This window comes from Phoenix dactylifera, chromosome 2 (genome assembly GCF_009389715.1).
Source record: "Phoenix dactylifera cultivar Barhee BC4 chromosome 2, palm_55x_up_171113_PBpolish2nd_filt_p, whole genome shotgun sequence".
NCBI lineage: Eukaryota > Viridiplantae > Streptophyta > Magnoliopsida > Arecales > Arecaceae > Phoenix > Phoenix dactylifera.
Window position 1 is genome coordinate 18,564,362 of NC_052393.1, and position 27,872 is coordinate 18,592,233.

Sequence of the window (27,872 nt, forward strand, 5' to 3'; positions counted from 1 at the left end):
CACAAATCTGTCACAACCTTCAGTGACAAATTTAGTCATCACAGACATGGTCACAAATTTTGTCACTAAATTTGTTATTAATTCCGTCACTGATCTAGTGACAAGGTTACCGTCACTAATTTGTCACAACTCATTGAGCAGAATCAATTTTTAGTAACCAAAATTCTATCACTAAATTTATGGCTGCTCGTCACAATACTTGGTAAACAATTCAGTAACCAAATTTAGTCACTGATCGCATTCCAATAACCTGGTACATTTGGTACATTGATTGGCTCATAATAATAATAATAATAATAATAATAATAGTAAAGGCATTCAACATTACGCAAAAAATTTTTAACATGTCATTCAAAATAGGCATCAACATGTCCTAAATCCATCAAAATCAAAGTACAAAAAGTATGTCATAACAGAGATTTTATTCCTCCTAGGAATGCAAAGACCTATCCTAGGATTGCTCTCTTGAGGGCATCCTTGCTCAGGACAAAACCCTTGGCCAGCATGCTGCTCACCACATCCTCTGCCTTCCTCACTATAGACTCAGTTGACGAGAGCTTCCCTTCCTTCTGCAGCACCAGAAAAAAAAGAAGATGGGAAGACAAAAACAGTGAAACCTTTTGAATTAATATAAGTAGGTTGAAATTACATAACTGGAACTGGAAAAAACAAAACAAAACAAAAGAACCAACAATTACAAGCCTGATAATCTCACTAAATGGTTCCCAATCCCTAAGACAGTAATATATAAAAGGTCGTTATCTCTGACATGTTCCTTCTTGTTGAAACATAACATGCAAGCAAGACCTATAATCCCAAAAATGAAAGACACAGGAAAAATTTTGGTCCACCAGTTCAGAACTTTTGTTTCTGAAAATTATCACCACAACCTACTGGTACAATTATAAAGTAACACTCGAACGATGAAACGCTAATGAACGTGGCCCACACGGCTTTGTTTTTTCATTCATTCTTTTTTCAAGGAGAAAACCACCACGTATACAAAATTAAAAGCAAAAAGTCACAATATGGCTTTCATGTCATGCAGAAATCTGAGAGTCAGATGATGAAGAAATCTATTAAATATTCACAATTTTCTCTTATATTTCCCTCCCACCTGAAATCCAGGCCTCATAACAAGAACAGATCTTCCATATTTGTCAAAGTAGTCAGCCCGGTAAATCTTTCCAGTAGCAGCTTCATGGGCAACATCTTCCTAGTAGTCAACAAGAAATTACATCAGGAAACAGAAAGCTACAAACAAACTTATAATCATGTAGGCTTTACCAAAATATCAAGAATGAGTGGACTCTAAAAATTCTATGCAGTTGATAAATAGCAACTTATCTGCACTTTCTTTCAAAATAAGGGCTTTGAAGATATAAAAATTTGATGCAGATTCTTCCTTCGTACAGTTGAATGATGGCACACTAATAAACTAAATGAAGGAGGTAGATCACTTAATCTTTGCGTTCTGTCAATTTTTGTTTCGCTCTTGCCAAATGTGGGCAAATGGTCATTGTGTCTTTTTGATTTAATGTTTTAATAAATCTAGCCTCTTCTTAGATTTGTGAGGAGTTAAAATTCAGAAATAATTTGATTGGTCAGTGACCAACTTGTGTTAAACTACAGTTCTTCAAGAACATAAAGAACTCCACCCATACCCAGCGAATGGCTTCTGGCTTGTATTTCAATCTCCATTTCACAGTCTCTTTCAGCATTTTACTTGCCTTTTCTGCATTCCAGTTTCTTGACCGGAGGTACCTTGATATTGAAGCATCTGAACAAAAGTCTGGCAGTGCTTCCGACAATGGACCAATCATCCTTCGAACTTCATTTATCTGCTTGGAAAAGGCATCAACATTACCTATATATGATAAGCATGATACAACAGGAACCCCTTAACAATGTTGTGAGACATAATATTCCATAAAGATCTTAACATGCTTTCTCAGAAAAATGAAGGAGCTTAAGATGCTCTTCAAGTGAAAACTATAAGATGCTTTTCAAGTGAACACTATAAGATGCTTCAAGTGATAACCAAAATTCGGAATGAAGATGTCATGCATAAAACTTAAGAGGCATAAATAGAAGCATTTAGTTGGTTAAAATGAGTATGTTTACCTTTGCTTGCTGTTCTTCAGGAGACAAGGCTTTCTCAACAGCACTTGATCTTGATTTTCTCAAAGGCATTGTTATATAATTTAGCAAACTTCTGGAAGATCTAAAAATTAAATTAAAATGAGTACATCTGTATACCAGTAAGAAGATCAATAACAAAGATTGAATTTGCCTGTGAGGGAAATTTATAGCTAAATGAATCAGCAGAATCAATATATTTTATTTCATAGAAGAGAGTCTAGCTCCTATGTAAATAACTTTAAATACCCAAATGTAGCCTATCTGGAAGAAAAAGAAATTAAGTTTCATTGATGTACATGATGCTGTTAGATATATGTTTTACATGATTCAGGGCTTATCTATCTTGTGCTGAGATTATTTTTCCAACAAAGCAATGAAATGTTTAGAATCAATTATAAAGAGAGAAAATCATACAGCCATCAATTCTTACACAGATACAGTAAATTGACTAAAGAGAAGCATATTCAAATGACATGTTAGACAAATTAAGAAAAACACGAACATTTAATTAGACTTACATCTTGTAAGGATCGGCACCAGTGAAACCAGTAGGTTTTGGTATCGGAATCAACACCTGTGCACAAAATCAAAAGAAAAACAAACAAATAAAGAACGAATCATGAGGGCAGAAAACCCTAGAAGTATGAACTATAGCGCTAAACAAATATCTCTACTGTATATCCACAAATTGCAGCCTCCTGGAAGCGGCGGAGACCTTTTTCTTCAACCAAAAAATTACCCCATTACATCAAAAAGCACAGAATCATCCAAATCTTTGCTGTATATCCACAAATCACATCACAAGAAAAAAAAATCCCAATAAATTAAGCTTATGTTCCACCATTTTATATGAACCAGACACCGAAATCACCCAGAAAAAAATATAAAAATAGTAACAAAGGGACAAGCACGGGTACCTCAAGCAATATCACAAGCATTTCATCAAAAATCCGAGGCGAATAGATCTTATCAGAAAGACCGCCCCGATCTTGAGCATTTCATGAGAGATACAGAACGAAATCCCGCGATGCTGGCCTCGGACGTGAGCTCTCAAAGCAAGAATCTGTATTCGAGGAGACTCGAAGAAGATCAGGTAGCTCTCGTCGGCGTAGGGAGGAGGAGAAGGGGTTAGGAAATCCGGACGGTCATCCCTGCCGTGGACAGCCTTCCGGTTAGGGATTTGTTGGATTTGGGTTGGGGGGAGGAGAAGGGGTTAGGGATCGCCCGGAGGGGGGGGGGTGTGGGTGTGGTGTGGGGGGGTTGAGGGGCGGCTGCAGGGGCTAGGGTTTAGGGGGATTAGAATTTTGGTGTTGGCGTCGGGCGGGCGGGCGGGCGGGCGGGTCGGGGGGGGATTAGAAATTAAGCGCGGCACTTAGATTTCCTCCTTTTATCTTTTATCTTTTTTTATTTATAATTGCTCAAAAATATTATTTTTAATATTTTTGGAATTAGAAATTAAATTTAGTGACGAAAATTTCTGTCACTAATCCGTCACTATCAAAAATAATCTTTTAAAAATTTATAAACATTTGGGTTGCAATTTTTGTGACGGGTGAATTTGTCACTGTCTCGTTGCAATTTCGGTTACCAGTTTTGTGACAGCTATTCCGTCACTACAGTGGTCACTAAGTTTTGGCGCCCATCCTACCCGCGTATTTTGTGACCGGTCGGTCACTAATCTGTCACTAAGTTTACGCCACGGTGACCAAATATCTGTTTGTCACTAATCCGTCACAAATAGTGACTGATAATGGGCCGTCACTAATTTTCCGTCACTATACGCGTGTTTTCTGGTAGTGTTGCATGAATAATCCATCTAGAGGACAACTTTGGGGGCCCTATTGGGCCGGATCTATGTGGGCCCATTGGGCCGTGTTCGATGTGGGCCCTATCGGGCCATGCCCATCATGGGCCAACTTTGGGCCCTGTTGGGCCATGTCCAATAATATTGATTTTAGTTTTGCTTAGCTCTGAAATTAACAAATAAATTAATTAAACAGGTGTATCTGACATGTTGGCCTGAAGTGGGATTTAAAGCAAAAAGAGATAAGCAACTTAATGCTTCAATATGCATTTTTCTAAATTATTTGATAAAATAATTATTAGTGGATTAAATTTTGAAATATATTTTGTATTTGGTAAAATGAGTCTGGCATGTTAAATTTCATTTGAAAATTACGTTATATGCTCTGAAATCCGTAAACTATGACTAGGTAATTTATGAAATCTGTTTCTATATATATGTATTCTCAGCATGGCTATGATCTGTTCTATTCTGTTCTGGCCCCGCTAATGGGATTATACGTTGGACCTGTCGACTTGTAATCTATGAGGAACCAGTTTCGACACCGCGCCACCGGTGATTAGAATAGTGGTTTCTGGACACCGGCTGTCATCGGTGGATAAATATAGTGAATTTGACACTTGTGTGCAACACCGACTGCCATCGGTGGATAAATATAATGGATTTGGCACTTTTGTGAACACCGGCTGCCATCGGTGGATAAAAATAGTGGATTTGACACCTTGTGCAATCCATACCACTGGGTTACGTGGCCATAGCCTATTATGTTTAGATTATGATATCAGAGTTTTTGTAAAAATGATAATAAGTTTTGGAAGAGAAAAATGATTTTATTTGTGATTTATTTTTAGTTATTATTTTGTATTTTGATCTAATATGCTTTGACCCCACTCCGGGGTATTTTGTTGCTTACTGGGCTAGTGTAGCTTATTATTTTGTTTTCTCTATTTTTCAGATCCAAAGACTTGATCGTATGAGATTGGGGGAGTGCGTTAGATTTTTCAATGATTCCTTCAGTTATTGGCATTCTAGTTAGATTAGCTTGGACATTTGAATTATTTTGGCATATGCTACTTTGAAATTTTGTAAGATTGCTTCTGAATACTTTAATTATTTATGTCAATTTTAAGTATCTGTATTTGTTTTGATATAATCTGTTGCCTGTACGCCTGTGCGGTCCGCCGTGCGAGCATGCGGCGTCTGCCGCGCCTCGGGCTCGGGGCGTGGCACCAGTCGGGGGGAGGGGGGGCGTGGCCCTGGGTCCATGTTCTTCTCCTTTTGTCGGCAATCATCGTAATATTACCATGGCCCTCGTCAGTGCCCTGGTTATATGGAGTGCTGTTTTAGCAAACGTACCTTGTACTAAGATTACCAGGGCGTATAAAGCTTTGAGATGTTTTTCTCAGGAGGGGAAAAGAATAGTACGATGTGCTGCTGAACTTTAAATGCACTGATGAACAATGTGAGGACCACTCCGAGACTCTATTTTATGAATGAACGAGTCGTGTTTGCAATTCTGAGAGCAGGTTACATGTGGGTGCAGTGCTGCTCTACTTACGTTGCATGTCAGCTTAGCATCTATCGTAAATACAGCACCTAAATTTTGGTTGGATTGTTACTGAGGCTCTTTATATAATTCAGGAGATGTATCTGGGTAACAAGATTTGCAGTCTGTGAATCATGTCGAGGGCGTAGATGTATCTTAAGTTAAAAATTTGTCATGTGCTAATAGAGGTTTTTGATAGTTGTAATTAATATCTCCCGTTCATCAAGATTTTAAGGACGGGATTACAGGTATTTATGAATGGACTGCCCCTGTATGGATTGTTATTTATGAATTTTTATAATTTTTATAAAAAAATAATTTACTAAATTAATTGGGAGGTTTTATATTTAATTAGATAGCAATTGATACGCCTGAGAACTAACTATAGCTGATATGGCAGACCCACCAATAAAAACTCATCACGTTGTTGTCCATAGATGCATGCGTAGAGTCATTCAAATTTCAAACTCTCATTCACTTGATGATGGGTCGGACCATGATCGCATGCAGTTTTCTTAAGTACGCGATATATGAGAAATCCATACAGTTGAGATATGCGGGCATGATGCCGAGCAGGATACGCAGGTTGTTACTAAAACAGAAACTAGTCATGCTTGATTTGCTCAGCAACAAGTGTCGATCCTCGCTTCTAAAAACTATACCTCAAGGGATCCTCAAGTAAGTTCTCTCAACTCCATTACCACGCTATCTTTCCACAATCTCGAAACCTCCATTGTTTTCTAAATTCAACGCTTGACTTAGGCATCGGATGGTCTCTTTTTGGACACACTCTGGCAAGCAGACTTCTGTATTTTCACTATTTCAAGTTGAGTCTGGGAGATTTACGCATACGCACCGATGGTGCTCCCAGAGATCAGATGGATGATTGGAGATGGGCGATCGATTGATGTATTAGAGGATGTTTGGGTGACTGAGCAGCCATTAGGGAAGATGCCGACTATGGTCTGCCGTACCGGCCGGTACAGGCTGGTACGTACCAGTCCGGCCTAGGACCGGTACCGGATCAACATGGAATCCGGTACCAGTAGCTTATCATTGGAGAATCGGTATAGGACCGGTACGGACCGGTATGGGACCGGTCCGGGCTACCACCGGTACACCGATTGGTACTGGTATGACGGACCTTGATGCCGATGATGGTGGATTTGGTGAGGCTGTCGGGGTGCAAGGTCAACAAGCTGATTAGTGTTGGCAGATGGAACGAGGTGCTAATCAGGGATGTGTTTGGAGAGCAGCTTGCCGAGAGGGTTCTGGAGCTTCCGATCCCTCGTGGGGAGGTAGTGGATAGGTTGGTTTGGACTCCAACAGGGAGGACGAGGGTGCGTGCTAGGGATCTACAGGCATTGATGGGGAGGGAGACCACCCGACGGATGGAGGGTGGGTGGATCTGGAGGTTGTGTGTTCATCCCCGAGTGGCCTTATTCTTATGGAAAGTGGCCTGAGGATGTCTCCCGACTCGGAACGTATTGGCTAAGCGGAGTGTCAGGACTACTCCCATGTGTGAGGATTGCCCTGATGAGGAGGAGACCATCACTCATACTCTTCTTTACTGCCCTCGGGCTATATAGGTATGGAGGACTGCAGCACCATCCTTGCCGCAAGATTGGGGTTCAGCGGAGGATTTGTTACATTTTCTGAGGGTATCCATGAGGAGACCAAAGTTGGTGGAGTGGGGCGTTACCTGTGCCTACCTGGCTTACCACATATGGTTAGACAGGAATGCTGGCATCTTTGAGGATAGGAGGGCACACCCACGAGCTGCGGTGGACAGAGCCGTCCGACATGCAGCCGAGTTCATCTACTTTATCAGGGAGTCTTCACTTAGAGGGACTAGGGACACCTAGAGTTCCCACATCGCTATCACAGCGCCCAGAGTCACTTTTGTCACTTGGAAACCCCCAACCCCAGGTCACCATAAGGCGAACTTTGATGGTAGTGTGCTAGCTGGAGGAGACAGAGGAGGGACAGGATTTGTGATCCGGGATCACAATTCCAGACTGATTGCTGCAGAAGGGCGATATATCAGCGGCACGACAGTCATAGGAGCAGGGCTTAGGGCGGCATGAGAGGACATCACCTATGCGAGGAGCGTTATAGGGGCTAATGAGATCATCCTGGAAGGAGATTCCGCAATGGTCATCGATTGGATTCAGCATGCTGAGCAATATGTAGACAACCATCCTCTTCTTAGCGATATACGATGGATAGTGAGAGACTGTGACTTGTTTCAGATTGCTCATGTGTATCGAAAGGCGAATAAGATGACTGATTGGGTTGTTTCCTTTGCTGCCCATCATTTCGAAGAGGTATCATGGATATGGTTTGAGATTGTACCCCCATTTTTATGCTATGTATTGTATATTGACTTTGTTGGTTATATTCACGCTAGATTAACATGACCGTTTTACCAAAAAAAAAAAAAAGGCCTCCATCCGAGCCTAACTACTGACATCAAGTTTTTCCACCTTAGCTTGGAGACCAGCAGCAAGCCAGGGTCAACCTTGCCGCTCTGAATAAGCAACCTACCAATCTCTCACCGCCACCGATTTAGTCCGGTGCAGAGCTCAAGCCGGATTTCAATGGCAACAGATAACATAATTCTAGACTTTAACTGTTATTACAGCCCCGAAAGGTTTTGCTTCAAACTACCTTCCAAAGAAACGTTGACAACAAAATCCATACTTATCTACAACATTGAATGCATTATCAATCATTATATCATTGAAATGACTGACGTATACATTGAGATTCTTCCTTCTTTACTAAAATGAAACATTGTTGTTTTTTTAAAATTTTTAATAAGATTTTCAATCGAAAATGCCAATCAGTTATCGGCAGCTATGCATGAAATATAATGAAAAGTTTCAGTGAAATAATGGCCATATTTGATAATATTAATGTTGTCAAATATGATGTTATCTCTACAATTTATATCAAATATCTAATAATATTATTGTTGTCAATATTTAAAGAATTAAAAGTATTACTAAGTGAAAGATAAATCAAGCTAATAATATATTTATATAACCATTTATTTTTTAAAAAAAATTATAAATGCTATATAAAATTAAATAGAATTATAAATAGAATCAGATATTTGAATACAAATTGAAAAATAATCTATCCATATCCATTGTTTCAGCAACAAGGATAAGGATATGGATAAAAATATTAGCTGGATGCTCAAATTTTTATTTATATCTAGATAGATAAGGATAAAAAATAGATCCGAAAGAATGTTATCTGGCCCGCTTTCAGGTAAACAACAAAAAAATAACTTGGGTGGTCGTGACGGCAAGTGAGCGAAGCATGATGAAGCCTCCAATCCACAGCCGGGACTAAAAAGTCGTGGAGTTAAGACTATAACAAATACGAAATCGGATAGATTGAGACATGCTTACCCCACTTTGATAGGCTAATGGCATTTGCTCTTCTCATCCAAATTATTAATCAGCTAACCTCCAAAAAGGCAATTGACATTACTGAAAACAAAATTTTTCTTTCCACTTGATACTCCGACGGAAGTCTTGCTCCACCAAATCTAGCGAAGTTGCGTGCCACTAAACCCATACCTGAAGGCACCGGCAATTACGTTTTTTAGCTGTTTTCTAATCAAAATCATGGAAAAACATTGTAACACAGCTCATAGATTAAGGAAAAAGTGATGACAATGCGCATTAATATTCCTATCTTGAGGGTGCTTCAAAACAACACGTATGTGGTGGATTATTTGTTTAATCGAATCAAAACAATTCTATCATTATTGTTGTTGTTGTTGTTATTGTTGTTGTTGTTAGTGTTGGTGGCAGCTGTGGAGGTGCGGCCACATGCTTGTTATTAAATGAATTAAGGAGTTTGCCTCCTAGCTACTTGTAAACGTAATCACGAAAATGAAATGGTACCTGGATGCAAGTCCAAAATGTGCATCATCTCTTTCCTTGTCTCATTAGCAGGTAGCAAAGTTCCGAGACTTGGCCATTGATTGATTAGAACACGACAAAAAAAAAAAAAAAAATCTTCTTGCCTTCTTATACTAGGAGATTAAATAGCCTAGTACAAAGCAAACACGTATCACTTCTAATCTGTATATTTTAATAAAATTTGGCAACTGAAAACTTATGACAACAAATTAGGAGCTACCACATGTCCCTCAAGGAGTCTAACATGATATTGAACCATCTAGCCACTGTTTAGTATGTGCTTAACCTTGTAAGCTAAGGCACAGCTTTGCTTGAATTAGGCTTTCATTTCATTATATACTTGTGTTGCGATTCTTTTATCCACTAGATCTCTATCTTGGTCGTTTAAATTTAATATGTCTGAGACTTGACCCGCTATACATTTCATTGTGGCTCGAAATGAGTGTCAATAGTGTACCTAGCAATTTTAGGTTATATATATATATATATATATATGGGCTAAAACTAGATCGGATGTCAGTATATTCATATTCACATTCTTTTTTGTTTGATGAAACAGATAGAATATAGATATTAGTCAGATGCAAAAAAAATTATATTCATATTTATTTAAATAAATATGGATATAAATCGAAAAGTGAAAGTATAGATATAAATATGAATATTAGTCAGATGATGAAACTTGATGGCCACAAAATTAAAGGTATTACTAAATAGAAGGTAAATCAAATTAATAATATATTAATATGGTTATTTATTTTTTTAAAAAATTCATGAGTGCTATATAAAATTAAATAGCTTTACAGAAGAATTAGATATTCGGATATAGATCGGATAGTGGTCTATCGTATTCATATTTATTTTCTTAACATATATGAATATTAGTTATATACTCAATTTTTTATCCATACCCAAATAGATTTGGATACAAAAACAAAGCTAGACAGATATAACCAAATGCTACTATTAACGATAAAATAATTGTCATGTTTTAAGACAGAAAGAGAACTTGGCATGTTTCTTAAGAGGATATAAGGGAAATTATAATATTGTTTACATCCAAAATATTTATATAAAAAAAAAGATCGACTAACTACAATAAATGATTGATAATATTACATCAACTAATATTTAGCTTAAAAGGGCAGATATTGGCGCAATATTTAGGTTGCTCTACTGAGACCTAGATGTCATTGGTTTGAAATATAGAAATAACTTCTCCATATATAGAGATAAGAGCCTCGTTCGCTGGAACTACTCTATTCACCGGTGCATGATATATAGAGTAACCATGATTTGTGGTTTCTTATTTGTATAAGAAGGGATGTTAGAGACCACACATCATCTCCCAAGAGCTAGTTTCTGTCTGAATTATATCGACCAAAAGAGAATTCCACCAAACCTTATCCTAAGTTCCTGATGAGATATTGATGACAAATATTTCTTCCTCACGTTCCAAGCATGGTAAGAGGCTAGGTGCTCCTAATCTGTGGCTCCCATGCAGATTTAGATGCTGTTTTTTTTCGTTTTTTTGGTGGGTATAACTTCCAATGCTGTTCTCAGCGTCACTGATTTTGAGCCAGAAGAACGGTGGAATTCCCTGTCAGGCCTCGTCGTTTTCTCATATTCCAAGAGCCAGAACACCCCCATTTAGTTGTAAGCGCGGACTCCAGAGCATCAGCCCGTGTGTTCGAGGCCTAGAGAGTGTTAGCCTAGATGCACAATTATAAGTGATAAATCAATAATTGAATATTTCTAATATTCATAAATAGTAAATAAAAAAATAAATAAGTAAATTATTTACTTGAAAATAAAATAATAAAATAAATAAATAAAAGAAGATGCTATGTGGATCAAAGCACGCTGACGCGCTATTGTAAAAAAGTTTATGCCCTTAATGCACGGATCCGCTGGCACAATTTCTAGAGATACGACGATTCAGTATAGAACAACGTCTTCCCCATCAGTGCGCCTCCAGGGAAGAAAGAAGAGGACATTCACGCTTGCAGATAGCTCAAAAGCAACTTAGAAAAATAATTGAAATTATGTGGAGAAGAGAATAAGAACAAGAGGGAGAAGAGGAATTTTTCATTGTATTTGAAATGTTCCCTAGAGCTCTTTATATAGGCTCAGGCGCGTCAAAAGAAGCACACTCTCCTTCCACGGATTGATGACGTATTTTCTTGTGCTCTTTTGATCCTGCAGCTTGTTGCATCTTGGCCTTCCATACTTTGTTCCTTCTTTGGAGGGTCTTTCCATGTTAGCTCTTGCACGTGGATGCATAATACTTGTCTTGGCTTGCTTCCTTTGAGAATATTTTTATGTTTGCTCTCTTTCTTGTGCGCGGATGCTTGTCATTTGGCTGTTGACTAAGTTAAATATTTGGTTTGCTGCGGCTTGCTATGTTTGGAATGCGGTTTTCAAATTTTAAAATATTTAATTGAATTCAACAGAGAGAGCAAGGGGAAAGAGAATGAACTGCTCTCTCATCTCCCATAAAGTCTGGGTCTGGCCTTTGGACCCGCCTCCTTAAAGCTCTCGAGGAGTACTACGCTCTGCTTAAAGGTTTTATCACAGCCCAGAGCTGTGCAGACACTCAGGTTTGCGTCAGAGAAATTATAACCCGGTATATATACCATCATGGTTGCTGACGGTATATATCTATATATGTTATTACTGCTCGAAATCTGAACCGGATTGACCAGCCGATGAATAATACTGCTCTTACTCGGTTCGAATGGAAAAACATCACACCATACAGAACTTGATCTGCAACTGAAAAAACTATCTGGGAATCCTTCGATATTTAAGTTGGGTAGAATTTCGAAAAGAAATAAGAGAGATGAGAAAGAAATGGTAGAATTGAAGTATGGCATAAGCATTTTCTCATATCCAGAGAGTCTCTATGCCTGATATTTATAGAAGAAAGGATGTCGATCTGCATGATTAAGATCTCAAGATTTATGGATGAGCAACTAAGCTCTTTTCTTATCCACCAATCTGGCTGGTTATGGTTTTTCTTGTGCGTCAAGATTGCGTCATACCTTAACGGTCTTATGTTGTTATTATACTGGTCGTTCGAAGATTTGATTGATTGTTGATTTTGCAGGATATGTATCATCGTTTGATCGACAAGTTGAGCTGGCAAGAGAGCTGGAGATACGTAGATATCCGTAGAGAACTATTTTTTATTGTTAGAATGATCCGAGAGATAGTTATGACCAAAATGAAATCAATGCATGGACTCATATTTGTGAATTTCTTTTCCTTAGTGGTTCTACCGGCTGTTTACCTACAATACATTTTGGATTTAATTCTCGGATGGTGCATCCTCAATAAATTTGGCAGCTCCTTTGCCTCTCAAATACAAATAATCTTCAATTGATTCTCCTATGTTAGCATTAAAATAGTACATATATATTGTTCAATCTTCATGTCACAATATCGATCTATCAGAAGCTTGGTTTGGATGAACTTTTGTTTCTCTCTACGGTGAGTTTGGGCTGCTGCAAGCTTACCAGACCATGTAAATGTTTGGGCCGAGCTCAACTTGTCATCAAAGCTGCGGCCGGTCGGCAATTCCCGGCGGTCAGCAGCCAGCAGGCTCACAAATTTGCCAAAGTGTTTTCTTTTTCTCTTTCTAATCTGAGGACAATCCGTTGCTCACAAATGCCATATTTAATGCCAACACTCAAAAAAGTGTTGGAAAACGTAGACTGTAATACTAACGATCAAGCCTGCTTCTAATTATTTGGGCGAAAAGGCTGAAGCCTACTTCCAACATGCATGCATGACTGCATTTAAGTGTCTATCTCAACCATCCCACATCCATGCACTCCTACTACACACAAGCATCCATCAGCTTAGGCAATGTTAAGGTTGAAGTATCAGTAAATCTAAAAAGGAACCAATAAATAAGATGATTTTTCTTAGAGTTTGTTAGTTTTGTAGTTACAATTGTATTTTTCGTTGCAGAGAGCCAATAATTAGGCTGATGTTACTAAGAACATATATACTTGGCACTTGTTCCAGTGCAGCCGGCTTTTTAGAAGAAATTATATTCTGCACCATGCACACCACGTGGCAGTGCACCTCGCCAATCATCGAGGCACAATCCTATAGGTCCCATTTATCTTGCGCTAGTCTCGATATTTGGCCTATAAACATGCATCTCGGTAATTATTGCGATGCACGGCCGCGCTGGTGCATCCAATGTAGGTAAGATTTGGTTTTAGAGGCCCCGGGTCTGGCCCAGAATTTCTAATTTGGGTAAATAAGGAAAGTCATAAAAATTAATCATGTCATCCACTTTTTTTATAGAAAAGGCAGTCTCACGATCGGGCATGAGTGTCCGGAAGTTTTCATTGTATACTCCCGCGGGTCGGAAGGCGGCGGGGGAAGGAGGGGGACGACCAGTTCATCAATCCGAAGATCGCAAGTCAGTGCAATCGGGGCTTATAGTCCGGCGATTCGTCTTGGGGAGGATCTTCTCACTCACTTTACGGGTGAACCCGGGACGAACTTTTCCCAAAAAGGCTGATAGGTTCCCCTATCATTAGTGACAATAGCCTCTCTTAAAGACAAATTTTTTTTTCCAAAGAAATACAGAGGAAAAGCCACCTTATACGTTAGCAGGCTTCAAGGTGGCTGCTCATAGAGGTCTGCAGAAAGGTCGCTAATGTAAAGAACATTACAAGGTAATCATTAAATTTATGGATCCCTGTCTTCTTGCATTTAGAGAAAACATATATACATGCATATATAACAATAAAAGGAGCTCGTAATGGCATAAATGTAGTTAATAAGCTTAAGTTTGATGCTCATGAGCTGAGTCTGAAAAGGCTAACAAGTTAGGACAGAGTCACTTGAGAGCCGTAATAAAATCATTTAGAAATTAAAAATCAGTTCTAAGGAGGCGGAGAAAGAATGTTAAGAAAGACACATGTAGCCCATTGTTGAGTTAGAAATTTAAGATTGGGCCAGAGTTTCTGCCTATTGGGCTTCTTGTTATGTTTTGGGCTTCTCGTAGGCGTGGACTTCATGGTTTGGGGACCATGTCTAAAAAAAAGCTAGCCGAAAAAAATATTTTTTGAGTTTTTTATTTTTATATAAATATTTAAAATTTTTCCAGCGAATAACTGATGTGGGACTAAATACATATCCGTATAGTCCTTATGGATATGACTTCAATATATAACTAAATGTACTCCTGAGTAAACTTCTTATAATCAAAGAGTGCTATTGAATAATTTAGAAATGGACAGGGTGAACGCAAAGGTTTGAGACAAGGACTCGGATTTGACTAGCGCATCTCAAATAAGTCCATACCAATTGGGACCTTCAAAGATTAAAGATCCTGTCTCCTTATGATCTCAATTTTTCGCATGTTTAATTCACATAGGTAATTTATTGCAGTAAAGTTTCTGAGATATCATCTATAGGACCATGGATGATACAAATCAGTGTGGATATTTCTAATTAGATTATTGAGCTCTATGTTCAGTTGGCTGAAGGCTTAAAGTCTCTACTTTTGTAGATTCTACCCCAAGAAATTAGACCAAAAAATTGGTTAAACGGCTAGAATACTTAATAGTGATACTCTGGCCTCGTAACACTTTGAGATGCTTCAACAAGTCAAGCCAGGAACAAGATGAGCTAGTGCATTGATCATAAACCAAATTTTAAGCTCACATTAGATATCAAATTTTGATAATTATAATCAAACAGCCTTCTCCCATTTATATAAGACAGCACCCCATACCAGTGTCATACTAGTTTAGTATCAGTACAATACGATATGAGATTTTTTTGCCATACTGAATATCGGTACATCATCCGTACTGGATACCGGTACCGAACCGGTATAATACGATATGCTCTGTACCATCTGATTCAGACCGGTGCAGTATATCTTGGTCTATGCATTCTCTATTAAGGTCGAGCTGACCATACTCAACCATTTGAAAAGAAACGTGAAAAAATAAAATTAAATATAAATTTGTAGACCATAAAAGTAACAAATAATTATATATACATACAGCTCTACTATTGCAATATAAATTCTGGATTTGTACTCCATCTTAAAATTCTACTCTGTTTATTTATTTATTTATTTTAGATAGTAACAATGGAGTTCCCTTGCCGTGTTTATTACTCGGAAAGCGTCTGTCGTAAGTCCCACAGAAAGCCATGGATTTCTGTACGAGATATGGGGGGAGAAGCAAGAGGGGGAAAAAATGTAGATCATGTGGAAGGGGGAAAAACAACTGATGCTTAGGAAGATCATGGAAGGATGGCAATCACAATACAGTGAGAGTTCAACGAAGGATTCGATGATACAGACCTAGGTGATGGGAATTTAATTGCATTAGGGAAAAACGTTTCATGTTCTCATCGGTATATTGGAAGAAATTATTAGATGAACCTGGTCTATCGGAGACTTACATTGAAATCATCTTAGATGGATTTACTTCATCCTATGGTGAAATTATTAAATGAATTCATTTTATTCTAATATATGCGATCGATCTAGTCCAACTAATATTTTTTTATATAATGATAGAATTAACCTAAAACTCTATTATCTCTTTGGTTAAGTTTGATGCATGCCATGCTGCACGTATTAAAAAACTCTCAACACTTTACATTGATTTTATCGAGGTTAGGCATTGGAGTTGTATTCTTGTCCTTTTATTATTTTTTATTGTTTCCACACATGAATAATGTGAAAGTCATTCACCAAAAATATGAAAAGATATTGTGAAGGTCAAAGTTAAACCTAATGTCGTTGTGACAGTCGTAACGTATGTCGTTTGTTATGTAATTTGACTCTCATATTTCATCAGAAAACAGGATCACCCAATACATCATCCTTGGAGAACTCCCTTAAATATATTCCTATATAAATTCAAGTGGGGGAAGTCCGGCAACACAATAACCGGCCTCAGCTACCCCACGGCCCCTCTGACAGCCTGACTTCCCAAGCTTCATTATTGTCTCTTCTTCCTTCCTTTACACCACCACCTAAGCATTTGGTCCTCATAGATTCAATATAATGCATCAATAATCCTATAATATTATGGTGAAACAAATTGGAATCTCTATCAATTTTTTTTATTTTGATCCAAAAGATTCTTAAATCAATGTGGATCACTTTGGCCACTATGATAGAACTAAATAGAGTCCAGGAGCAAGATCCGTCGTATCGAGAAGCTGAGTCGCAAGCCAATTTTTTAGAGATCGTAACTTGGTTATACAACGTCCGGTTGAAATGATCTTTTTTTAAATCCAGCAACTTTACCCTTTAGGAGGCAGTAGCGCTAGTGATCAGGTCGAAACTCCACTGTTTAGGGCTTGAATCAAATGGTCCAACCAAAAGATTTTTTTTCTAGTAAGATTTGACCGGTTGTATCTCTCAATCCAAGAATAATCAGGTAGAACAATGCAAAATAGATATAAAAGTTGGGATTTACCTCCTGAAGAATTTTAGCTTATTCGAGTTTGTTTCTGCTAGTCATGTCTATTTTAGAAAATAAAGTTCCATTAAAACTAAGAAGAAGAATCTGACTTAAATTGTGCATGGACAACCTCTCTCGCCATTATAAAAAGAGGTGATGTATCTTGATTTTAGATTAATTTTCAGTCTTACTTTCGTAATACTTCTATCTTCTTCTAAATTTCTTTTGAGTGATTGAAGTTGAATAGATAGAAAAAAAAATTTCTTCTCCTCGATCGGATCATATTCACTCAATTTCAAAATTCCAGCGTTTACCATTATTTTTGGTGATGCGAATAAGAACATGCAAAGGCTCCAGGGCCAGACGAAGCTAAGAGTTGCCTATGCGGATCTTCGACATGCTCAGCGTATGCTCTTAGCTAGTTCAGTCATTTTGGAGGGTGACTCGACTACGGTCATCAGCTAAATCCAGAGGGGTCCGAGGGGTCGGTGCTGCTGACCATCCCTTGATTCTCGATATCTGGATGATGATGAGGAACGGAGGAGTGATCCAGACGAAGCATATGTTTAGAAAAACCAACGGAGCTACGGATTTGGTGGCCACGTATGTGGCTAACCATGCCAGTAGTACCCTATAGGCAGGAGATGGAAAACTGCCTCGGGAGCTCCATGATATTTTGTTTTCTAATTTTATTGGGTGCATCCGTACACGTGTTATATAAATCACCCGGTCTAGCAAAAAAATAATAATAAAATAAAAAGTAAGAACATGCACTGCCAACGAGTATAGTTTTCCATCTAAGATGCTAGGGCACCTAGATGAATTCAATGCAAGTGCTTTTGATGCCACATAAGGAAATGCACTTGGAGAAGAGAGACTAGGATTGTGAAGGAAAACCGGAGAGCCAGCAGTTTACAGAGATCGCATTATAAAGTAAAATATATTTACAGACAAGGATTTGATGATGGGAAATATATTCTCATTATCTACCGACAGAACAACATGTCCCATATCTACTGAATATACTTCCGACTGACGTTGTATGCAGCCAAGCCATCTGAAGGATCTACCAAATTAGCTCAATTCACAAAGCTAGAGCCACACATATCCATGAAAATAAGCATGAAATCAGGAAAATTGACACAAACAATGTACAAAAGAGATAACCATAATAAAGTAAAACTGTGGTGTCCCCTTAGTGTCAGAAACATAAATTGAATTCCCAGGCTTCCTGGAAAAAAAAAGTCCATCTTTTACAAATACTACATGCTTTTCATCATCATGATTAGCAATTCAAAGGGTGGCTGATGCAGCACCATCACGGATGCTCCGCCGGTGACCTCCTACCAGAACATCTTTGAATCGACCTAGCGGTCCCAGCATCTTGATCACCTTCTGTCAAGTGCAATCGAATAGTCAGTGAGCAAAATACCAAAAACAGAGAACCATGTACAGCAGCAGCGTCAAACTGACCTAAAACGACACGAATTGGAAGCAGCAGATTGTCATCCATACCCAAACTTTTTCATGCTATAGGGAACAACTAAACTGCTATTTTTTGTTGTATAGGCCCCAGATAGAAGGTCATGCGACCTGATGAAATTTGGTGCACACCATCCATAGAAATTCAGAACAGTTTTGAAGTATCCCCAAAATTTTTCATGATATAGGGAACATCTAAACTGCTATTTTTTTGTTGTATAGGCCCCAGAAAGAAGATCATGTGACCTGATGAAATTTGGTGCACACCATCCATAGAAATTCAGAACAGTTTTGAAGAACCCAGGTGATATATTCTCATCTACATGGTTGTCTAAATTAGACGCTCCTCATAACTTCAAGGTTCCAAATAAAAAGAGATATCGCATTCACTTGTCCACCATGCAAGGAGATATCTATTAAGTGCCATTACAACTGGCTCGAAATGCAACTTGACAGAAGAAAAAAATAAAAAACAACGCCATGATGGTGCACAACCCTAAAACCCCTCAAATATCTCTACCGTGACTGAGATTCTGCCCGCAAGGGCCCACCACCCAAGTACATGGCCCGTGATTTCTTGCATGGATTACAATGTTGCATCATAGATATTAGTCAAACTATTTCATTTAATATTATTATCATAGAAGAGTATTTGAAAGACAAGAAATAAAAGATGCCTCATCTCTGACAGTTATAATTCTCCAAATAATAAACGCATACTACTACAGATGAAATATAGTCCAGGAAAGATTGGCCTATGATCCAATTTTTTGCAAGTAATACAACAGTCTTGCTCAATCAAAGTGACATCAGTTCAGAGCTAAGGGTGGACAGTGAATTCTCACTCAGAAGATAACATTTAACATGATAAAGGAACTGAAATAATCAATGTTTGGATAGGATCACGAGAGGCTGCCTAAACTCAATCGAGACATCAATAATATACCGAGGGACTTTTAATAATTCCAAATAAAGAAGAAAAAGTTCCGAGCACAATATCTTGTGACATTGATTACAATTAGAATGCCACTTTCATCATTGATGCCAATAAAGGGCATGCCCAGTGCACACCTGGCTATCTGATAAAGGATTAGGTGAATGTCAGTGTGGCAACTGGCCATGTAATGTGAAAGAATATAGTTGGGATTATTATTGTGCCATCTCATTGAAGAATGGACTAATTGATCATAACAGACAGCTGAGATCTCATCAAAAGAGAAAAAGGTTCATCAACATGGTTGAAATATCTTATGAGATGGGGTGGTGGATAATTATAAACAAACATTTTTTCCCTCTGGGCTTCACACTGTAAGCAGATTCACTTAGAACACAAATGGCAAACAAGACTAAACATGTTGGAAAGCATGAAACATAAATAGATCTGTGGCAAGACTAGAAACCCAAGTCTCAGTTATAAGTGTACATGTAATGCTTCAATTAACATTTCACATGTCAAACACAAATTATCACACCAATTGTTGCAAGCACGATCGGCAAAACCGTCCCTAACTGCCCTGTTCGAGGCGTCCCGAGCAGTACTGGCAGCGAACCAGGATGGTTCCAGCAAAGAAATCGAGACGCCGTCGCCGGAGGGGGAGAAGAAAACATAAGAAAAGAGAAAGCAGGCAAGGGAGAAAGGGAGAAGAAGATGGAGGGAGGCCGGCGGAGGGCCAACAGAGGGCCGGAGGGCCGACGCTGATGCAGGAGGCGGAGGCTACGGCCAGGTCCCTTGTTTCGTTCGAAACAGGGATCCTACTGCTAAATAATTTCGCAAGACTTGCCAACTTTACTTAAAAATCGAAAAAAATTGAGCGGCTAGACCCCTGTTTTGAACGAAACAGGAGACCCAGTCGCAACCTCTGCCTCCTGCACCAAAGCTGGCCTCCTTCTCTCCCCTTTCTCTCTCTCTCTCTTTCTCTCTCCCACGGTCTACGTTCGCCCTCTCCTGCGTCGATACAGGCCCAGTACGACATGGCGCAGGCCCATAACGACTCGTGCCACCGGACAACTGGTATGGTGCCCGGTACCGGCACAACAGATTATGGTTACCAAAACAATACTTTGAAGTTAGGATAAGAACCTAGCAGTCAAGGATTCAGAAATGAGAGGCTATTAAAAGTATCACATGCCAAACAGACAAATGCAAACAACTAGGTGCTAATCCAAGTAGGAGCTTGCAATAACTAAAAACAAAATTGCAAAAATAAAGATTGCATAATTGAAAAGTTAAAAAAAAAAAAAAGTGGCCACTTTCCTCCAAAGTCGCAAGAAAGAAGAAGGCAGATCCAAATCAAGAGAGTTACAAACCCACAAATATAGCACGGCTATCGTTGTGTAGTAAGATTGAACAATATAGTACTTCATGCACTTTTAGATCCTAAGTTTATTTATAATCAAGATGCACAAAAAACTCAACAGTAAAAAGAGAAAGATATTAAAGAACGAATAATGCATGAGATCAGAAGACATGAAAAGACAGCAAAATGAAAAGTAAATTCACAGGAATCTAAAACAAAATCAAAGACCAAAATACACCTTCAGTGTAAATATTATCAAGTGCAGAGAGTATAGGCAATAACCAAGCACTAATACGAGGAAAGAAGAGGATAAGCAATGGTAAAATCAAAGCATGTGGGCAAAAAGTTTGGCACTTAATTTACAATACAATGCATTCTTGTAAGGAATTTTTGCACTAGGCCAACATAAATAGGTCATGTAGAGCTAACCGGTCTACTGTTAGGACCTTACACCATACTGAGCGACTAGTGAGTTTAGCATAATCCCACTTTGTGCTGACATGGTGGCTCTTGATTGGAAGCATTCCTTAAATTCGAAACCACTTCCAATCACATACAGGGCCGGCCCGAGCCCTAGGCGACCGAGGCGGTCGCCTAAGGCTCCGGGCCAATGGAAGGCCCCCGGGAGGCTGACCAAAAGGAAGCAAAGGCCCCATATAAAACGGGATCAGGAGCTGGCTACGAGTCTTCCCCCTTGATGGAAGGGAGGTGGAGAGTTTCCTGGCCTGCAGAGGGGCAATTTGGGATGTTGGGGATAGTAGTTTTGTTTTGGGTGGGGGGAGAGAGAGAGAGAGAGGAGGGATTTGGTTGGCTTGATAGATGCCTGAAGTCACTCTTATCATTCATCCCTTCTCTTTTTTGGTTTTGGTCTTGGTTTTCCTTCCCTCACATTACTCCTGATCCAGCTGGGCCATCCGGAAGAAAGATAGGGGGATTCGAGATGGATTTCTTGGAGGGTGGAGATTCTTTTAGTTTTCTCCTCTCGGTTTCTTCTCCCCTCTTGGGTGGTAGAGAGAGAAAAGGAGGGAGGGGGTTGAATGGCTGCTGTGCTGTGATGTTGCAGTTGTTGCTTGGGTACTCGAAGGGGAGATGGTGGGACGGGACTTTTATTAATTAGATGGAGTGAATTTTCCATAATGACCCTACTTTCTCTTATAGAGAGGTTCCTTTATGGACAAATTCTTTTCTTTACCTTGACCATGAAGTGCCATGGGATGACCTTTTCCTATTCGGCTCTTGCTTGACATGGTAAACAGTATTGCCAAGCATTATCTCAGTTATTTAATCAGTTTCATGGCCCTTCATTTAAAGTAATTACTTTTATGTGCTTCCATTCAAGAATTATATTAAATTGAAACGGCTTCTTGTCTATCTTTGTTAGATTCATGTATCTTTGTTAAAATAGTGTACTTGATAGCTATCTATTTTCATATTTTTTTAAGTATTTTATATTTATTAAAAAAAATTATTATTAAAAAAAAAGGCCTCGTTCATTGGATTCGCCTTAGGCCCCGGAATGTATTGAGCCGCCCCTGATCACATACTACCACGTCAACATGTAAACTGGAGCATGCAATAAACTGTGCACAGGAATAGTATTTTCCAGGAGCTTGTCATCAATCATTAATATACTAAGAGAGTGAAACATTATTATAATACTTACTTCAACAATAACAACTGCCAGTTGTTGTAGAGTATCTTCATAAGTTTACCTCATCATTGATGCTATCCTTAAAATTTCACTTATAGTACTATTCTTGTCATATTCTTGGCAAGAATGTTGGCTTACCTCATCATTGATGCTAAACCGCCATTTAAGTTGATGAAGCTGCCATTTTTCACGCTGCCACTGCTGCCCAAGAATTACAAGCCCCATTAAAGCAGCAGCCACACAGACAGACCAAAATGTGTTAGCCTCCTTCACATGATGATACAAAGATGCTGCATGCCTTTTCCACCAAGCTTCAGAAGGAGGGCCATATTCATCTTCATCTGATCTATTCTCTTCATTCTTCTTTGCATACTCCGGAGGAGATTCTAGATTTTGGGGAGAATGTTCATAGAACTCTGTGCTCTCAGCATGAGGCAATAAGTCACTTCTGCCTGTTTCAGAATGAAAAGAACTAAATTCAGGATCCACATACATACCCTGCTCTTCCTGAACCAAATTCAGCTCTTGCAATCCCTTGCCCTCTTCATACTCCATACCATACTGAATTCCATGTGGGATATCATCAGATTTACTCCGCACATTTTCTTCATACATTTGCTTTGGTTCATTATCATCCTCAGCAAGGCTCCCCTTCTGACCCTCTGCTTCACAATGAATTTCACTGAATTCAGGTTCTATTGGTAGATTCTCGTGCTCGTTTGGTGGAAAAACAAAGTGATCAGACATAAATAACGCACCAGAAGATTCGCTTTCATTTTTGTTGAACTCCTTGTCTTTATTCTCATCAGCTGGTTCAAAAAATCCTTTTGGACCAGGTGCAGCAGCATAAGTAGATGCAGTTAGAGACACAACTTCCCATTCAGCCCCACGGGAGGGTGTGCCCTCTCTCTCTTTCTCATCATCAGCCATTTCCCAAAACCTAACTAGACGAACATCACAAGTTCAATAAGATACAGCTAAACACAATACTAATTTTGCTAGATATATTAATAAATATTGAACTGATGAAAAGAGACAGGTAAAGATGGTAACAACACAAAAATGTGTCTTTCTGAATTTGCCCAGATGGTAGACCAATTCAATCATATTAAAAATAAAAACCCTTCAGGGATTGTACTCATGTCAATCAAAATGCACCAGGAGGTATTTTATAAAATCAATAAGAAAACATACATATAGTCAGCAAATATTTTTAAAATATAGAGACCCTAACAAAGATAATCATTATATTTTCAGAATCCAACAGGAAAAAAAATACGCAGAGAGATGTACTGAAACACACCTTCAACCAATAAGGGGGAAACTTCAACCATCAAGCACTATCAGACATATCAACAAAAAGCATATTCACAAACTGTTCCTCACCACTGAAACTCCATTCTCATTTCTATGCATCCAAAAACTCAATAGAGAAATTAAAAGACAGTATTAATTATTTAAGAATCACATGCTTCTCAATAGATAAACTTCCCGACAGCCTAAAACATCAGGCAGTCCCCCTCTCAAATGATATCTTGCTCTCTAGAGTTAGCATCAAATGATACTTTACCGTCTGAGTTGACAAGGGAGTGCATCAAAAAAACAGTTGCATCTATATCCAAATACATCAAAAGTTAGATTAACTAAATCATAATTTAGTAATCCTAATGAATGTTGTTTATAAATCATACTAAGAAGAGCCGAATAAAACAGCAAATGAAGGTCACTTTTCGTTTAACTCATTTTATGTTTAGTAACTCATTCACACCATCAAATAATTACCAAAGCTTAACCAAATCCTTTCATTCCATCCAATTAATAACCTAATGAAATTTTAAACTATTTACACGAAAAAAAGATGATACCTTTCTTCCTCCGTACACGTTCAACCATCCATAATTATAAAAAGGGGTCATGCAAAAGAACCTCAATTTCTTATAGATTCAAATTCCAAAAAGGTGATCCACCTCCTATTACATAAACGCACTTGTTCCATCAACGGAAACTCGCATGAATCAATGGAAACAAATCGGAACCTATGCATCCAACCATATAAGATCGAGTAACCAGAATCAAAAAAATAAAATAAAAAATAATACAACCAAATTAACCCTAATAGATCCGCATATAATCCACGGATAATTTGGAAGCACAGCTAAGAAGAATAATCGCAAATTATGATTAAAAAATCACAGCGTTAACGGTTCCATGAACGAAAAATTGGGGAAAAGAACTACTCAGACAAATACAATCATCAAACCAACCCAATAAATTCGAGAAGAGGATATTATTACCTTTAAAGATAGATCTTCGCGCGTAAATCTATAAGAGGTCAAGAGATTGGAGAATTTTCGAGGCCCCAGACGAAGGAATCTGGGCAAGTAACACCGAACCGGAAGGAAGTTTAATACCGGATAGATCCGGAACGCACCCCAACCGGAGGTGTCCTTGGAAGACCGGCTGTAGGCGGTTGCCGGTGCCTCGGGTTTAGCCGCTGGTCTCCTTGGGAAACCGGCTGTAGGCGGTTGGCCGTGTCTCGGGTTTAGCCGTTTAGGTCGTGGCGTGTAAGAATTTTTGTCGTTATCCATTGCCCTAGTTCATGGTAGGACTTGATGAGAGAGAGAGAGAGACTTATACATAGTTATGATTTTGAAGGATGGTTATAGTCACCAAGATGGCAGTACAGATGGAAGGAAACTTTATTTTCACCGGAGTGGTCTAAATTCAAAACATGCATTGATTAAATTAGAAGACCGAATATCCGACGCACGGATGCAGTATAGATGGAACGAAACTTTATTTTTGCTGGAGTAGTCCAAGTTCAAAACATGCAAGCATCGATTAAATTCGGATACCGAATATCCGACGCCTGGATGCTTTCGGTGGGAGCGCAACTGATGACGTACTCACACGTGGGGAAGCTCACAGGTCGGAGAGGATACGCAAAAACTTGCGGCCTGCATCGAACATTCTTTAGTGGAAGGAAGATCCAGTGGGACTGTTACCCGGGTGAGGTTTCCTCTCCCCCCTCTTATTTTGCACCCAAAAAAAGAAGAAGAAGAAAAGATAGTTATAATTCTAACAAATAAAAGTGAAGAAAATAACTTAATCTAGATAAATATATAAATTAACAAGTATTTTATAAATAATTGTGATTTTATTTAGTGAAATATATGTGAACGAAGGAGGAGTATTTGTTGAAGGATAATGATGCTGTTGTAACTGATAAAAGCTCAGCTTTAACAGAGAGAGATTTGTGCAAACAGCTAGCAGCCCCCTGCCTATTCTAAAACTATAGATTCTATTTTATTCTATTAATGTGATTTGGTTGAGAAGTAAATTAGGGATAATGGCCCTTGATAGAGCATGAAACCTTTTTTGCTAACAACATATATGGTCTCCAGAAACAATAGAAAATGTAAGCCAATCCCTTGGAGTCTGATCTTGTTTCTTCAAGTAGCTTTGTATGCTTCGAACCAAATTTGAAGAGGAAAGACAAATAAAAAGGAAAAGGTTGAATTTCTTTATTAGTTATTGGTGGAAGCCAGTTAGAAATTAATTGCAATTTCAAATTCATCTGATAATTTTTATATGAAAACTCATATAAAACCAGAATTTCTTGATTGATTCATCATTATATAAATTATAAGTCTTTTTTCCTGTTGATATTTTGATTATCTTTCTTTGTTTATCATGATTGATTATTATGGTCTCTTTACTTTTTTTCGAACTCCAAAATTTATTTATTAACAAGCCTCGCCATTTTATTGCATTGGATGTTAACATGCTGGCTCGAGTCTAACCTGACCTAGTTCAGTACCTAGATTTGTTAGCTCAACCTTGATTCGGTTATTGAACCATAATCATGTAGCTTGGCATTATTAGATTTATACTCGATTTGCAAGCAAAAGTTGTGTCCACAGTGGTCAAATTGTTCTTCATGCGCCAACAAATTTTTTATGCAAATTTGAAATGAAGATTGTACAATCCTATTTGTGCGAGCTTTCTACATATTATTTAATGTATAGCTTCTCGAAGGATAAAGCAATACAATACAAATAAACAAAATAAAGCAAGCATGTAAAATCATTCATGATTTTGAATTAACCATAGACAAAATATTTAGTATCATATAATGTTGACCTCTAATAACTTAACATACTTTTTTTCTTATTTTCATTATTTACAATTTTTTATGTCTACATGCACCGTATGCAGGTAAGGATAAGCTTGATGCAATGATAAGATTGCTTAATTATCATCCGTAGGTCGACAGAGGTAAATCTATATATATCTAACTTCTTCTAGATTCTACAATAGTCGGTATACTATACAAAGAAAAAGCATAAATCTTAGCTTTTATAGCATAAGAAAAAAAATAATTATATTGTAATCCCTATATTTCAAGGATATGCGCTTAACTCACCATTCTCTTTTCCTCCTCAATCGAAACATAAATTAATTCTATCCCTCTTTTCCCATTGTAAAAATAATTCTCTCATTCGAAGAGTGAGACCCACAAAAAATGCAAGCTATTTTCCACTTATTATTCTCTTTGCAACAGATAATTATATTTTACTTTAAAAAAAGCGTTTCACCACATTGCTTGATTACCTGATTAGAGCACCAGTTCTACAAGGAAGTTGGTGATTTACACAAGTTATTAATTCCATAAATCTAAGTAGGAATGAAGGTGGTGGGGATAACAATTTTTATTTATTTATTTATTTAACATCTATTGCTATTTTCTTTTTAATAGATTTTTTTGCATAAATATTCTTCTAAAAATTTGAATTTGCGTGAATATCCACTTAAAATTTATATTTATTTTTGTACTCTTATAAAATACTGTTTTTGCATAAATGCCCCTAACACAACAATTCTTCTAATACAGTTAATAAAAACCATATTTATTTTAATTAAAAATAAAAATAAAATTTTAAAATTACTTTGTTATCCTCTATCATGATTTTCTTATAAATATTACTTTTACATATTTACCCATTAAGAATATTTTAGTTATTTTAATTTGAAACTGTTAATTTTTTTAACGGCATTAAATAGTGTAGGTACATTTGCAAAAATAAAAATAAAAAAGATAGAATAATAAAATAAGTTTTTTTACGAGAGTATACATATTAATATTAATTTCAAAAAAATATTTATGCAAAATTTAATATTTTGAAGAATATTTATGTAAAAAAAATTTAATAACCAACCTCATCGTGGAGGGCTAATTGTAATCGCAATCAAACCACCGGAGTGGTGGACCACATAGGAGACCACTTAGTCGGCTGTTTCGTTGGCTTTCCTAAACATATGTGAAGCCTAATAAGGCCCTGTTTGGGGGAGCTTTTGGAGGGCCAGAAAGCACTTTCTGGCCCTCCAAAAGTACTTTTAGATGAAAAACTGTGTTTGATAAATTTTTTAAAAAGCTGTTTCAGCTTTTGCGGGAAGCTGAAAACAGCTTTTGGGAGGAAGCTCCAATTTGGAGCTTTTGGGATGAAGTTGTTTCAGCTTTTTCGGAAAGCTATATTTTTAACCAAAATACC

General features: G+C 37.9%; 2 protein-coding genes across 10 annotated transcripts; both read right to left on the reverse strand.

Annotated features, from left to right (window-relative positions):
- Positions 1–446: 446 nt before the first annotated feature.
- Positions 447–2,727, reverse strand: LOC120109992 (phosphatidylinositol transfer protein 3-like). Its single transcript, XM_039123945.1, has 5 exons — positions 2,661–2,727; positions 2,125–2,224; positions 1,665–1,841; positions 1,118–1,216; positions 447–569 (listed from the first exon to the last, which is right to left on the reverse strand). Exons 2-5 carry the CDS (start codon positions 2,191–2,193, stop codon positions 447–449), a joined length of 468 nt encoding a protein of 155 aa, XP_038979873.1. The 5' UTR covers positions 2,194–2,224; positions 2,661–2,727.
- A 15,280-nt stretch (positions 2,728–18,007) lies between these two features.
- On the reverse strand, positions 18,008–24,762 carry LOC103721633 (ATG8-interacting protein 1). Of its 9 annotated transcripts, none has more exons than XM_008811917.4 (5): positions 24,615–24,762; positions 23,079–23,260; positions 22,878–22,982; positions 22,459–22,772; positions 18,008–18,285 (listed from the first exon to the last, which is right to left on the reverse strand). In XM_008811917.4, exons 2-5 carry the CDS (start codon positions 23,248–23,250, stop codon positions 18,184–18,186), a joined length of 693 nt encoding a protein of 230 aa, XP_008810139.2. In that variant the 5' UTR covers positions 23,251–23,260; positions 24,615–24,762; the 3' UTR covers positions 18,008–18,183. The 9 variants fall into 9 exon arrangements, with proteins under 9 accessions (XP_008810139.2, XP_008810136.2, XP_008810137.2 ...); XM_008811914.4 differs by having other exon boundaries at positions 22,459–22,736; positions 22,818–22,982; XM_008811915.4 differs by having other exon boundaries at positions 22,459–22,736; positions 22,818–22,982; positions 23,079–23,264; positions 24,615–24,747.
- Between the last annotated feature and the right edge of the window lie 3,110 nt (positions 24,763–27,872).

Excerpts from the sequence above, each read along its gene's own strand:
- LOC120109992 (XM_039123945.1), bottom strand. The coding sequence starts at position 2,193 with ATGCCTTTGAGAAAATCAAGATCAAGTGCTGTTGAGAAAGCCTTGTCT. Across the intron at positions 1,842-2,124 it reads CTGAAGAACAGCAAGCAAAG|ATAAATGAAGTTCGAAGGAT; the intron begins GTAAACATACTC and ends TTTTCCAAGCAG. Across the intron at positions 570-1,117 it reads TTATGAGGCCTGGATTTCAG|AAGGAAGGGAAGCTCTCGTC; the intron begins GTGGGAGGGAAA and ends CTGGTGCTGCAG.
- LOC103721633 (XM_008811907.4), bottom strand. The coding sequence starts at position 23,250 with ATGGCTGATGATGAGAAAGAGAGAGAGGGCACACCCTCCCGTGGGGCT. Across the intron at positions 18,286-22,458 it reads GGTTTAGCATCAATGATGAG|AAGGTGATCAAGATGCTGGG; the intron begins GTAAGCCAACAT and ends TGCACTTGACAG.